Source organism: Vanacampus margaritifer, chromosome 2, assembly GCF_051991255.1.
Source record: "Vanacampus margaritifer isolate UIUO_Vmar chromosome 2, RoL_Vmar_1.0, whole genome shotgun sequence".
Taxonomy (NCBI): Eukaryota; Metazoa; Chordata; class Actinopteri; order Syngnathiformes; family Syngnathidae; genus Vanacampus; species Vanacampus margaritifer.
Window position 1 is genome coordinate 36,076,903 of NC_135433.1, and position 15,261 is coordinate 36,092,163.

General features: G+C 37.9%; 1 protein-coding gene across 2 annotated transcripts in view; it reads left to right on the forward strand.

The window, feature by feature from the left end:
* The window catches only part of cdh24b (cadherin 24, type 2b), a 216,280-nt gene that overhangs the window by 173,821 nt on the left and 27,198 nt on the right, over positions 1–15,261 (forward strand). For both annotated transcript variants that reach the window (XM_077557222.1, XM_077557223.1), the window contains 2 exons: positions 13,373–13,629; positions 15,043–15,179. In XM_077557222.1, coding sequence (XP_077413348.1) covers positions 13,373–13,629; positions 15,043–15,179 — 394 coding nt within the window. The remainder of the gene's footprint in view (positions 1–13,372; positions 13,630–15,042; positions 15,180–15,261) is intronic.

Here is a 15,261-nt window from a genome sequence, read left to right on the forward strand (position 1 = left end):
CCACAAACATCACAAATGCAGGAGACATTTAAACGCAAGCAGATGCAAACTCACAGACAAATCTTACAAAGCCCTTCTCCCCATTCTCCTTTGCTCCGAGTTTGTCTACAGGCAATGTCAGACAGTAAGGATTGTTTGTCTGTGACTAAGCATTATTCGCATACACGCATACACACGGCGCAGAAAAATATTTCTAATTATTTTCTTAGTTTTCATTTCTTTTTTGAATTATGTTTTTCTCTTTAATTGGTGAGCAAGCCCATTCATTTACTAAACATGCCCTACATATTGCACCTAATTGAGTTTTGATAGAGCATATGAACAAGGCCAAAGAATAAGTGGAATGTAATTGGAGAATTAGCATAGCCCTCTGTGGTGCAATTGCTCCTTGACTTCAGTAGTGCCTTCTAATGGGCTGAGGGAAATATGCAGTGGGTGGGCTCTTGCTAGTTGTTCCTTTCAAATAATCAAAATCCAAAAAGGTTGAGAAGAACACAATCTCACGCATTTCAGAAGGATTCCAGATTTGACCCTGATGATCTGAGGCATCAAAATCATTGCAAAAATCCCAATGTGGAGCAATTAAAGCGTATTCCGAAAATTAACATTTTGTGCAGGATTAAATAGAGTTAAATGCCCTTTTTCCACCTCGGGGATCACCACGGCTTGACTGTCTATTGATGCACTGATGATATATAAAAAGATTCATTGGGTTTGAAAATCCACACTAATGATCAAAATGGTTAAACTAGTAAAATATGAAAGAGTCTGCATTAAAGCAATTACATTGCTGTAGGTGGTGGTGGCGGCTTAAATTGAGCCACGGCACCCATTTTACATGAGAACAATTTTACATTACGCCACCAAACATCAAAGCTGCTCTATGTAACAATTTGCCCAAAACTATCTTTACAATAGCCTTTTTACTTGACCATTTATGACTCAAATATCTTATTATTAGCTGTTCACAATGAGTATTCCTGCAAGCCTCTGGCCAATAGTTTTCAGACTGAATTCGGGTTTGAATTTCCCACCTGAAAATTAAGTCAAGTAAATCAGGCAGTCCTGCTGTATGTACTGAACAGATGAGGGAAAAACAATGACGTTTTGACAAGGAATTGAATGCTGCATTAAGAGCGTCAAATCCTAGCCAGTAGATGTCAGTCTTTATCTCAAATCTATAAATACAAATTCAAACACTTGTTGTTTGTTAGTCTCGTTACACACTGATGAGTTTAATGCGATAATGGATTTTGCCGTTTCCTGCAGTACAATTTCAAATGGAAGATCTACGAGCCTAAAAGTTGATGAATAAAACTTGGGCAGTATAGTGCAGTGAAAAAGTGGCATAAGTAGATCACAGACTGCCAAGGCCGTACATTAATGGCACATAATATTAGATTCCTCTCTCCGAGGTTACTAGGAAGTGTGTAAAAATAAAGGAAAGGCAAAGGAAAGCCAAGGATGCAGAAGCAGTTTGTTAAAATTATTCTAACCCTGTTTGAAATCTTTCACAGGCAAGAATATTGTTATGGTCCAGTAGTTGAAAGTAATGCATACCACAAAACGGTTGACAACAGCCATCAAGTAAGAAAGATGTGATGACTTACTTCTGAGTATTTCATTATTAAATACACCGGTACATACTAAAATTTACTTTTTTATATCCATACCACACACATCTGTAAATATTCATTGACATCAGAGTCTAGTTGTTTTGTATCATATCATATATCATATCATATACATTATATCATACTGAAATTTTAGCCCAGGCTTCCCCAATCGAGGTCCCCCAGGCCGGAGTCCAGCAGGTTTTAGATGTTTCTGTACTCCAACACACCTGATTCCTATAATCAGCTAACCAGCAAGCTCTGCAGAAGGCTGATAACATTTTAGATTTTTCGAATCAGGTGTGTATATATATATATATATAACATATAACACCTGCAGGACTCCGGCCCTTGAGAATTAGGACTGGGTAAGCGGGATTTAGCATATACCTTTCTCAAATGTATTATTATTATTATTTATTTATTTAAACAAAGGTGTTTTTTTTTTTTTAATGTATTGTTTTCGATTATATGAGATTATAAAATGCTGCAACAATCTGTAAATACTGTTTTGGCTGCTGTATGTAAATTATACAGTGTATATAAAGTCTACACACCCCTATTCGTTATTCTTATTCAAATGCTAGGTTTTTGTGATATAAAATAAAATGAAGACAAGACTAGACAAGTGATTTAAAACTTTTTCCACAATTAATGTAACCTACAGTATGACCTGTATTGCATGTGAACAGGGGAGTGTAATTTTTTTAAAATCCTTCTTCTTTTAAATACTTCATACACTGCAGAGCAATTGAAATAATTACACGTCAGTATCATCCTTATTCAGGAGCTTCCCATTTGTGCAGCTTTAAGATATGTAAGCCTTACTATTTATGCACCTTCAGAATCTCTCCATATACCTGAGGGACAAGCAAGCTTGTACATATGTCACTTTGCGGTTATTATTTCCATATGCTTGCATTTAAAACGACTGGCTAATCCTCGGTCACACGCCAGCAGCGAGCCCAGGATTATCTGTGTTTGTTTTCTCACGAGGGGAGATTGGGTAAATATCCGCAGAGGAAGAAAATGATGGAGGGAAAGAAGAGCGCGAGCAATGTCTTCAGAAGAAGTTGAAAATGGGAGGTTTGTTGCATTTGAGAGTGAAATAAGAGTGATACATAAGACAAGAGCCCATCAGAGAGGAAGAGGGAAGACAGCAGAGGGAGAACAAAGTCAAAAGGGAGATTAAGAAGAAGCTTTGTTCTCTCAACTCTGGTTGTCAGAAATGTCCAAAGCGCTTGTCATCAGACAATCGGGATGTATGATTTTGATTTAGAATGTACAGTAGAAAAAAAACTACAAAAAAAGAGAAAGAAAGCCCAAGGACAGCAGCACACACGGACAAGAAGTAAAGCTGTCTGTGGTCAACACAAGAAGGCACATGTTCAAATGATCATTGACTCTTTAGTACATCATCCATTACAGTACAGACAGCAAGGCTGGAGAATCGCCGTACTTAACATCAAGCAAGACTTGTCCATCGACTGTATGTGAGCCAAACACACACACATGCGCACACGCACACTGTAAACTGAGCATGTTTGCCTCTGGGTCAGCTTCTTTGGGGAGGCGTGCATCATCTTTCATTAATCCAGCAAGTAGGTTAGCTAATTAATTTCTCCTAATTGTGAGAGGCCTTAAACATGAGAATTACACACTATGATCAAACTTGATGATTCCGAATGCTAATTGCGGGGGGGGGGGTTACATTAGTTTTAATTGTAGCATACCAGAGCAATGCCCGAACATACAAATATCAGAACCCTTTTTCGCCAAGACTACCTTCAGTCTTCATCTAGTCTGCATCTAAAATGCATTCTTCTGAAGAGTTTGTGTCTGGAGATTTACTTGGCTTTTGCCTTCTTGCCCCTGATGAACCTTTTTATAGTTTGGTGATTTGTTTTGGGTCATCATTAGCATTACACGAATCTCCAGATTAGTTTGTTTGCATCAGATTAATTGTAATGTTCAGTTTGCTTCTGCCGACTTGTTCTTAAAGGGGAAGTCAAACCATTTTTGGGGGCAATAATATGTTCTAAGCAGCCCCACAAGTCTAAATATGTTATTCTGTTTATTATTGTGTTAGTGGAATATAAATTAAGCAGCAAAATCCAGCTGTTTTTATCCATCTCGGGGGGCGGTCATTTTCCCATTTGCTGTCAACTTTGCTGACATCAAAGTTGCTCAGGGCCCAGGCAACGACCAATCACAGCTCACCTGTTTTCTGAAGCTAAACTGTGATTGGTCGTTACCTGAGCCTTTAGGCACTGTGGTGCCATCTTCAGTCAATAGCAAGTGGCAAAATGGCTGCCCCTGAGTTGTATTAAAAATGGCTGGATTTTGCTTCATAACTCATATTCCACAAATATAATATTAATAAGAATGTCATGTTTTGACTAGTGAGGTCACATTATTGTCAAGAAATGTTTAAGGCTGACTTACACTTTAATCAATGAAGAATATTGAGGAGAAGCCATAAAAGCTATACTATACATATACATGTTATACTTTATTCTTTATTAAGATCATTAGTTTTCACAAAGTGGTCGCTAGTCTTCCTGGGGTCCTCAAATAATTCAACAAAAACATACAGAGTTTAAAATTACTCTATGCAGTAAAAATAAAAACACTAAACAAAAACAGTATTAAACAGATAAAGTAAGTAGAAACAGACAAACAACAATACACAATTTGAAAGGTCACAAAAGAAAAGATAAACAATATAAAATAGAAATTGCAGATGCATACATTAGTACATGCAGTTACATTGATTCCCTAATTGTGAGGAAGAAACAAGTTAATCTGTAATGTGTATTTTAATAACTTAAGATGACTTGCTGCTGATGTTTCTTGCATTAAATGGGAGTCCATTTCAAGCCAAAGAAGCACAATAATAATCAGTTCTCATCAAGAAGTTTTTTTTTGTGGTTTGGGCACTATCAAGTTACCCATATTCACTTGACGGGTGTTATGCCCATGGCAAACTCCTGAAAATTCAATCTGTTCTTGGGGAAAAAATAGGGTGTTCCATTCTGTATTCCTTCATTCATCCATACTGAGTTTTATATATAAAATTGTATGTTTGAGTTCGACCAAATTTTGTATTTCTCATAGCTATAGCATTTCTTTCACTTTGGTAAAGGTTCATCCTTGTCTCATCAGTGCATACAACCTTCTCTCATACAATAGGTTTTGTCTGTAATTTTTGGATACATTTCAGCCTGGCCGTTTTATTCTTCTCGCTAATAAGCTCTTTGCATCTTTTGATGTACCCAGTGCACTTTTTTCATTAATTCTTTAGTAAATAGTAGATTGTGATACTTTCTCTTCTGGCCCTTTGGAGTTTGTTGCTGATGTTATTAACAACATACTTGATGTGCACTTTTAATTATGGCCTATGGTGTTTTTTGGTGTTTTTACCAGTCCACGATTTTGATGAACCTGGCACCTTTCCTACCCACTTCTTACTCACTGCAGTCGTATAGAATGAAGGGATTGATGTTTTATTTCTGCCAATTCTCTACTATCCCTTGCAGAATGTCTTTGTCCTTCATTGTAGCAGCAGCAAACCAGACTGTGATGGATGATCAGAGACCACTTTCAGTGGCTGCTGTACAGAAATGCCTCAACAGCTCCTGTGGGAGGTTCTGTTTACTTAGTTGCCGCAACGTACATACATCCTCACTTAAGCCTTTTTGAGGATGAAGTTCATGACGTTCATTGAGAGATTGCAGTCTACAAGAAATCATAGGTCTCAATAGTTGACACAAGACAGTTGGAATTCCCACTACCTTGAGCGTGTTCAGCTCCAGATTGTACTTTCTGCACCAGCCGCTCCAGCACCCTTTTATAAGCAATCTTGTTACTTTTGGGGATGACACAAACTGTTTCTTCGTGCAAGCTTCAGGAGCTTGACTGGTGGGTGCAGTTATTGTTTGTATAGAGAAAGGACACATCCTTGGGGCCCTGGTGCTTATGGTCTTACTGTCGAGACCTAACAAATTGTGGGTCAATTTTACCAAATGTCAGATGTAGTGTTGTTTTGATTTAATTTACGTTATGTTAATGTCCATCAAACCTGAATTTGGGACTTTCATCTTTGATGTAAAGTGGCTTGTTAAAGCTACTGAACACAGGAAATTGAATTTCAAATCGCTACTGCCACCTGCAGCCGAAAAATGAAACCGCATTTTCACTTCTTCACGTACACAATGTCGTCATGACGTCACATCCGAAGAAAGAGGGCGGGAAATTCGAACCCGAATCCTGTTTGAAAATTATTGGCCAGAGGCTTGCAGGAGTTCCCATTCTGAACAGCTTAAGTGTTAATCTACTAATTAAAAATTGTTTCAAACATAAATGGTCAAATAAAAAGGCTATTGTCAAGATATTTTTGGGCACATTTTTACAAAGTGCAGCTCTAAATTCCTGTCAGCATGTAAACGCAACGTGAAAACACGGGAAACCTGCTAAAGCTCAAAATTGAATGGACGCTGAGTGTAGCAGGGATCTCCTTTATATAAAATATGCTATTTCAACCTGGAAAATTACCAGCACCCAACTATTGAATAAAACCTATAACATAACCATAGGTTATCACACATTTAACAACAGGTTAATTTTCAGTCAGATGGCAGCCCAGTAGCTTGTAACAACATACTGGCAGCGGAAACTGTTATGGTGTCTGACCTTTCCACAGGAAATGCTTATGGTCCATTCCACATCGTGCTTTATTATCAGCACTTTCTCAACAGGAACGAGTAATTGCCTCCGCAGACAGGCCTTAAGCAGGAGGGCGCACTGACTAAGAGGTTGGAAAAGATAACTGAAGCAGAGAAGCAAGCAGACCGACTTGCTAACCAGGATAACAGAGCACTTTGTCCATTTATTTTTGAGGTTACTGCTTGCCAAGTTGACAACAAGATGAAGCTGATGCTACTCTTTCTAAATAAGCAGCTCCAAGGACATGAAAAGTGGCTGTTGCAACATTTATTTTGATTGGTGTATAGCCAAAATTGGTGTATAGCCAAAAGTGCTCATGCTAGAGAAGCTCTTGTAATGTACGTCCAAAACCATGTCAATGCTTTTTTCCAAGAAAGCCACCTGCCTCAAAGCAACCAAAGAAAATACGGTAAATTCTAACATTTCCTGTTTTAATATCTTATCAGGTATTTACTATGAAATAATCTAACATCTTGTTAATTGTTTTAAGACTCCAGTGAGAGATTATGGCTGAGGACCGGTCAGATTCTGATGGTATGCTGAGTGGAAAAATGTTGCAGTTTCACAATATATTTGTATTAAAATTACAACTTTAAAACGTATTATTTGGAAGTGTTTGTGACAATGACATTTTTTCATTGAACGTGCTTCCGTAGGTACCTATGTACACATAAAAAGAAAATAAACAATCTAATTTTTCTGAAGAAAATCCCAATGTTGTACAGCAGTAAAAGTACTTACTTCTCATAAAATAACTATTGCTACTTCTCTCATCTTCTCTATTTTCTGAACACCAAAACAAACAGATTTTAGCCATGCAAGTTAACCATGTTATACCTTGAAACCGCTAACCAGCCCTCGCCTAATCATGACAATACTTTTACATGCAAAGTGAATCCACCTAATCATCTATGCATCCATGCTCCTGGTAGTGGGAAACCTCTAATCAAACCCAGGTGACGGTAGGTAAAAACGAGACTTCACACTATGTCCCCAGTCATTCACCGCGCATCTAGTTACAGACAACTATTCACACTCACATGCGCACCTAAATTCACGTGTGCAAATGATTCCAACTCTTGCAGCACAAAAGTCAGCTGTGTGTCCCACTACACTACCACTGTAAAAATTATACATTTATCTATCCATGTTCTGTAACACTTGTCTAACATTATTTTCATAGCTGACAAGTGAGAGGCAGGTTACAACGTGGACTGGTCTCCAGTCAGTTACAAGAGCAGATTTCTATTGTCCTGATGTGAGGGAGACGTGCTAACTACTCAGGGCCAGTATTATTAGTGGGAATCCTTCCTCTCAACAGCCACTCAAAAGAATTACAAAACGGGCCATGGAATTAGTGCATAATAGAAAGGAGAAGATTTGTGTTTGTTTTTGGATGAATAAATTAATATTGTGTGGGTTCTAAATAACAATAATTTGTTTTCCATTAGCTACTATTTAAAACAAACAAAGCCCCAAAACACATTTCTCCACATTGAAGAGGCTGGATTATGGATGTCATGCTTTTTTTCTTTTTTTGAGTGAACATTTTAATAGGTGTTAAGTAATGCTGGGCGTGTAATGTAATAAAAAAAAATTACCACATAATTGTACTTTCTGAATTACGGTATTATTTATCTATTTATGACAACTTTGCAACGTTAAATTTCCTGAATTAAATGTATACCTTTACTCAGATAGATTTCCCCTTGCCGTCTTTGTTACTTGTTCCTACAAAATAAAGAAGAAAATGGTCGTTAATGCGCACTTGCCCTGCATGGCTCTCGTTGTCACGATGGTTATATCTGATCATGTCAACTGGAGGTACCTTGAAACATTCATCAGTATCAGTGTAAAAATACTATCATTTCACCATCAGTTAACAAACAGGAATGAGTTAAGCCTCTCCAGCATTTCATTTGATATTTTATAATATGATTATAACTTATTTTCTCAGCTCCCTCTATGTATCGACAAGTTCAAGATGGCGTCTGCACATCCTCAGCTGAGCCTTGGTCTAGTGTTCATGAATGTCTATGAGAACGCACGGTACTTTCGGGGCTCCAGCTTGCACTTTGAGTCACTTTTTTGGCCGACAGAAAGATTAAATATGTAGCACACGTTCATTAAATATATTGGACAAAATGTTGAATGTAAAGCAGTATATGTGTGATAAAACACGTATGTTGTGATTTAAACTGGAGGCACTGAAAATGTATGCCTCTTTTCCCTTCTTGCCCTTGTATTTGGACAGGGAACATGATAATTCATCTATTTTAATGATTACAGCATTGACAGTATTGTTTTTTTTTTTTTCATTGTTTTTACTCCTCACATGCAGGGGAGGGGACAGGGATGCCCTGCCTCCCCTGACCACACGTCCCGTGTAAGAACTATTGTATAAGTTCTCAATATAAGAAATATTTGCCTCCTTTGTCAATAAATCACATCTATTTGATAGGGTCACCTTCTTTCACATTTAACTCATTCACTCCCAGCCATTTTCACTCAAACAACCCCCTTCACTCCCGGCTGTTTTAGTGGATTTTGACAGATTTTGCCAGGCCCCCACAATATTGTGTTCTATTGCTATAAAAACATGGATCCTACCAAGGAAAGATTAAAAAATATATATATTTCTATCTGTTTCCATTTTGCAGCAATTAGCATTAGAATATAGCTCAGTTTCATCATTATTCACAAACCTATTAGAAAACACTGAGGAAAAGAGCTTGTTGCTACATGGCCCTGGTTGATCTCTTATACTTTGCTGCCACCTGATGGGCGTTTTTTGGAATAACTACCATTGCTTTAAGCGACCTCTTCATGTCAGAGGCTGCATCAAAGCCTTCTGTATGCTTTAGCATAAAAAAAACATAAAAAAATAAAATACGTTTTTAGGACCATGGCAATATTTAAAATATTTTTTTTATACGTTTTTAGGAGCAAATGAGTTGACATGCAGTGGGTGTGTCAAAAGTCTGGATGGGAGGAACCTCATTAATGAAAAGCGTGAAGGTCCAGGGGCTTGAAAAAGGACTAATCGGGCCCTCTGTATCATTTTTAACAATTACATTTACCAGCCTGGTACAGTGCATTACCCTCTCATGTGATTTTATAACAACCTAACATGGATTCCACTCTATATAGTTTTGTATATTATTTTTTCATACACATTTTAATCACTCATCATGGGGAAATTTAACTCACACTCTGCTGTACATTTATGTTTCATACCACCAAAAAAAATAAAAAAATACCTGAAGAATTATCAACTCCAGCCATTTAGAATTGATGGCCAAGGTGAGAGAAAATGTGTTTGGAGGCAGATGAATAAAAATGTGAGAATGTGAACCAGTGGAACGTGTCAGTGCATGAAAATATTAATGGACGCAAGCCAAATAATTTATGTGGGGGGGGGGGAGAAAAACATGGTACAGTTGAGCTTGTGGGTGATATAAGTGTTTAATGTTAGGACGAATGAGGGCGAAGCTTTAGAGTGTGTGATGAGGTTTGTTAGCGTCACTTGCCCCCTTGTCACCGACGTATTAGGAAAAAGAGATGGGTGGGCATCAGTGGGTGGCTGATGGAGTGCATGTCAGGAAGGAATGGGGGATTGGCATGATGAAAAAAGGAGGGTGATAGTGATGAGTGTATACTCGCAGTGTAAGTGACACCTCTCCTCCTCAGACTGATTTTCTTGTTGTTCCTGTAATAGCAACCAGATTTTTTCTTGGTCTTTGCCTCTCTCACCAGACATTTGCTTTATTTTTTTCCCCCCATCATGTTTTTTTTGTTTGTTTGTTCCTGTGGGGTATCCCAGCAATTACTTTGCTTTCTCTCTTCCAATGCAACCTTTCTATTTTCTTGCTCAAACTGCTGACTTCCTGTGAAGCAGTTTGCAGAGGTTTGCAGCTCACAGAGAAGGGGATGTGGTGGAATAGAAAATGAGGGATCAGAAATAAAGAGAAGAGGAAGTAGGATATCAATATTCCCACTGAAGCCCGACAATGATTTCTTTTTTTCTACTACAATCTGACAGCAAATATTCTGCAAAGCAAGAGATCCTGTTTATCCGCTTACCCACTATGCTTTTGCTGTGCCACTTGTAAAGAAATGATACATGCTTACAAACATGCTTTTCAGAACAGGCATAGTGACAGAAGATCTAAGGCCATGTACACTGAAAGGGACCACTCGGAGCAGCTCATAAACACACCCACCCTCATTAATGTTTTCCACACACACACAAAATGTGCGTCTATTTGTCCACTCTCTCTATAACAAGCTGCTCTGCAAAGATGATCAAAGCTTCAAAATTGTTGCTTTACACATGAGGCCCACAACCTCAAGCAAATAGGTCTTCAAAAATGTTTGTAACAAGCAACCATTACGTGAGCAGGTTCCAAACCAAAACACAATCTCCGCCGTCTCTTTTGCTACGATAGGCGCAAGAAAGCAGGCTTTCAACGAACCCATTGTCAGTTTCAAAGTAGATGATGCAAGAAATTGCCATGGTGATGTATATATTTAAAAAGAATTAATCATACTGGGGCAGCATGATGAAGTTGTGGTTAACAAGTCTGCCTCGCTCTCACGAGTTCCTCGGTTTGAAACTGCTCTTCCGGTGTGTGGGCTTCTGCCCGCATTCCAACAACACACCTTTGGTTAATTGGAGACTCGAAATTGTCCATTGGTGTGAATGCTTGTTTGTCTTTATGTGTTCAATGATTGGCAGTCGGCCAGTCCATGGCATACCCTGCTACTCATCATCCAAAGGGATGGGCTCGAGCTCACTTGTGACACAAATAAGGACAAGCACTATACAAAACATATGGATGGATAATCTTAGGTAAATAGTTTTAAGTACACCTCTGCAGAAGAGCTATTACTCTTAACATAGTCTATGACAATGAGAGCGTCCCTGCCACCTACTGTAGTGGATGTGAAATTACACTTTATTTTAGTACGAAAAAGAAAAGTTCCTTCTGTTTATCCCATCTCACACCCAAGGCGCCCAACCCCCCAATTATACAGTAGTTATTTGTTCATTTGTGATCACTATGGGACATGTTACCATTTAAAACTGAGCATATGTGTAAGACTTTATGCTCAGTAATACATAAGTAATAGGATGTAAGACTAAGATGTTTTGATTGACACAACTGAGTTGTATCAATGTAATAATGTGTTCATTCTTCAGGGCACCAGACTGTAACCAATTTGCTCGTAAATGTGGCCAACTTTTCAGTGTGTGCTGGTAAAAAATTTCATCCGGTTGCACTGGCTTGAATGTGTGCTTCCTCTGCTGTCTCACTGTTTAAAACGTGGTTGAAAGTCACTCTTTTTCACTATTTTAACCAAATTCCTCCTCAAATCTTCTCACACTCCATTCCATAGCCCCATTGTATTATTTGGACCACTGAGAACCGTCAATGGTTATAATTAGAGGTGTCAAAATTACACTCAAAAAACAGATTGGTAAAATCTGACCAATCTAGCTTGTAGTTATGTGTCCGACAGATCCTTTGGTTAAAACAACCACTCTTGGTTAATCTGTGTTAGAGGCTGACATTTTTTCAGGAATCCCGTGAGTACCACTGATTGTCACACCCACCTAAGTAGGGTGAAATTTGCTCTCCACATTTGACCCATCCCCTGAGGGAGCGGTGAGCAGCAGCAAGGGCCGCGTTTGGGAATCGTTTGGTGATCTAACCACCCAATTCCAACCCAACCCTAGTGATCTATCTAGACAAACATTTCCATTTTTAAACACTATATTTTTGATATATCATATATTGTAATCACTTAGAATAATTAATAAATACATATAGAATACAATAAATTGATACAATAAATATATTTCCAATTGATCTATCTAGACTTACTTTCTATTGTAACCAATTGCATTGTTTGTTTGGCTAACCAATAAAATTGGAATGCACTCGGAATGGTCAATGTCTGACCAATCTATTGGTTAATCAAGCCAATATGATCTTAACCTACCAGATTGTTGTTGTTTTTTAACCAATCCGTTTTTTGAGTGTAGTTTGTTCATTTTGAGTTGATTTAAAATTCCTTCAACACAACAAAATTCTTTAACACACGATTAATAACCATTTATTACTTGGAAAGCCTGTACCGAGGGAATTCCAGTCGCAACGCAGCAGACACGTCCACGTCAAAATTTAGCAGTAATAAATGTAATAACAATGCATATATTTGTGGGGACTGGGGTCAAGTGCAGAATTTCACAAGTTATTTCATGTTAAAGATTAGATAGCTTTTAATATGAAAAGAAAAATGCACTGAGCTGTCACCGTCTTAAATATACAATTATCCCATCTAGTGGCAGAAAAAAATGACCAACATTAATCTATATCACACATATATTTTTACAGTACAGTAGATCTTTTTAATTTTTAATTTTATGATTTATTATGAAATTACTATATCAATAACTAAAATATGAAGCCTTGTGTCTATTTAATTTTTTTTTCCACTTTTATGTTAACAAGAGTATGAAAACTTATTGCACATTTAGAACATTTGTTGTATAAAGTTATGTTCTGTTCTTATAGGATTTGTGATTAATCATGAGTTAATTATTAAAGTCATGCAATTAATTAGGATTGAAAATTTTAATTGCCTGACACACCAAGTTATAACTGATAAATGTACTTCTGCTAGTCAACCAGTCATAAAAAATAAAAATAAAAAGAAAGATCAGTGTGTGTTTATGATATTTAACGGAGTAACGGTGATATTTTATTCTGAAGGTCCTTGCCTCTTGTTATTATTGCACAATAATTCTTATTTTCCATCTTTCTGCTTTTGATATGCAAACAGACCCTTGCAGTATTTGGAGGCTGAAAATAGCATGTAAAGAGAAGAAAACTAATTTGCATATCACTGCTCTAACAAACGCTACCATTACAGAATCCATACAGTAATGTATCAAAACCTTAAGTGGTTCTACTCTGTGTTGCCTAACATGTAATGCAACTCCCGTATTACACTCGTTCTCTCTCCAGGCCGTGGACTATGAAAGCCGCAGTTCCTACTCTTTCTCCGTGGAGGTTCTCAACCCCACCGTGGACCCTCGCTTCCTGCGTCGAGGATCTATTAAAGACCGAGCTTCAATCCGAGTAGCAGTGTTGGATGCAGACGAACCTCCAAGGTTCTCCAGGACACGATACCACATGGACGTTTCAGAAAACTGCCCTCCAGCCTGCACTGTGGGCCGAGTCAGTGCTGTAGACCCGGATACTGGTCTGACTAATAACATCAGGTATGTTGAAATTTTCTACCCTTCTAATGACCCTTTAACTGAAAAAAAACCCCAACTTGATTTAATTTCCAATTTTGTTGGTGGGTAGTATTTTAGTAGTATGGTTTTCCCTCACTTTTCGCGGGTGATACGTTCCATAACCACATGCTATACATGAATTTCTGCATAGTAGAGGTCGTTTCAAAAAGTTTTTTCACCCCTTCAATAACCGTTAAGACTGTCTGTCACCTTAATGAACTCTTCATGCAGAGTTGCATAAAACTAGCGGCCTTGTTAACTGCCTTCAATTCACTTGTTTGTCTACTTTTCCTGCAGTGCACGGAGGGGTGGGGGTTTGGGGGTGGGGGATGCGACACGCATTGATCTTACTAAATGTGGTCTGTTCTAAAAAAAAAAAATAGCTCACAAGTGATGGGACACAGAATTGCTAAAATTTAAAAGAAGAAAAATGTTTTAAAAAAAAATTAACTTATCATGGTACACATTTCTGAATTTTCCAAATATTCGATATTTTGTTTAAAAATGTAATAGATTGTGTTGAACGAAAGAAAGACCTGTTTTTTATCTACCACTGTTTAAAGTAAGAAGTAAAAAGTGTCGACTGTCGAGCGTATGGCGATCAACCTTTTTACCGGCCCCCCCCAAAAAGGGGAAATTACCTGTATTTATTTATTTACAATGATTTAGTTTGACAGAAGTCAATGTTTAAATATGACTTTGTTCATACTTTTTCTTGTTATTATCTTTATTTGACAAGTCCTATCGTTCCATCAAACTCCTAATTTAAATATTATTTTATCACAATAGCAGCACTTCTGTTGGTTTGTTTTTAATCTCAGCGAAAAATAAGATCAGTATTTATTCACAGACACGTTTGTAAATCAGGGATATTCATTCATTCAGCTCCTTGAATCAAAGCTTAGCAACAATTACTGCTAAACAAATGATTTAAGCTAACCAAAAGCCCACTCAGTGTTCCCCAGAGCCAGAAAGCAACCACGGAAGCTTGCACAGATCCTAAGCTTCTTTGTTGCAGGTTTGGTTTTGAGGCGGCAATTTGTCTGCAACGAAACTGAATTGTGTCCCAATTAGCATAGGCAAAAGTGCTAATAGTGAATGTGCGGGGAGGAAAGATGGTTGATGTATCAAAAGAGATATTCAAATTGCACTTCAAAAGAGTCCCTATCAGATTTGATAATCTCCCTATATTAATACTTTGGCCATCTGAATGCAGACTTTCTCTTATCGCTGCCTCGCACGCTGCTGCCCTGTTTTCTTCTTCCACTTGTGTTCTTTTTTTCTCTTCCCTTCAGCGTCACTACTTTATTGTACTTTACCTCTCCATGCCCCCTTTTACTTGTACCTTACTTTACCTCTCCTCTCCCTTGCTATTTTTCTCTCTCTTTTCTCCAGGTTCTCCATTGATCCTCAGTCAGACCCCGAGGCTCTATTTCGCATCACCCCAGACACCGGCCTCATCACTACTGCCATGGAACTAGACCGGGAACGTGAGCACTGGCACAACATTACTGTCATTGGCACACAGAGAGGTTAGAAATTATTCAGTGATGCTTTTTTAAAAATCTTGCATATAATGTGATGAAACCATCATTTTACCACCGTTGACCCCTT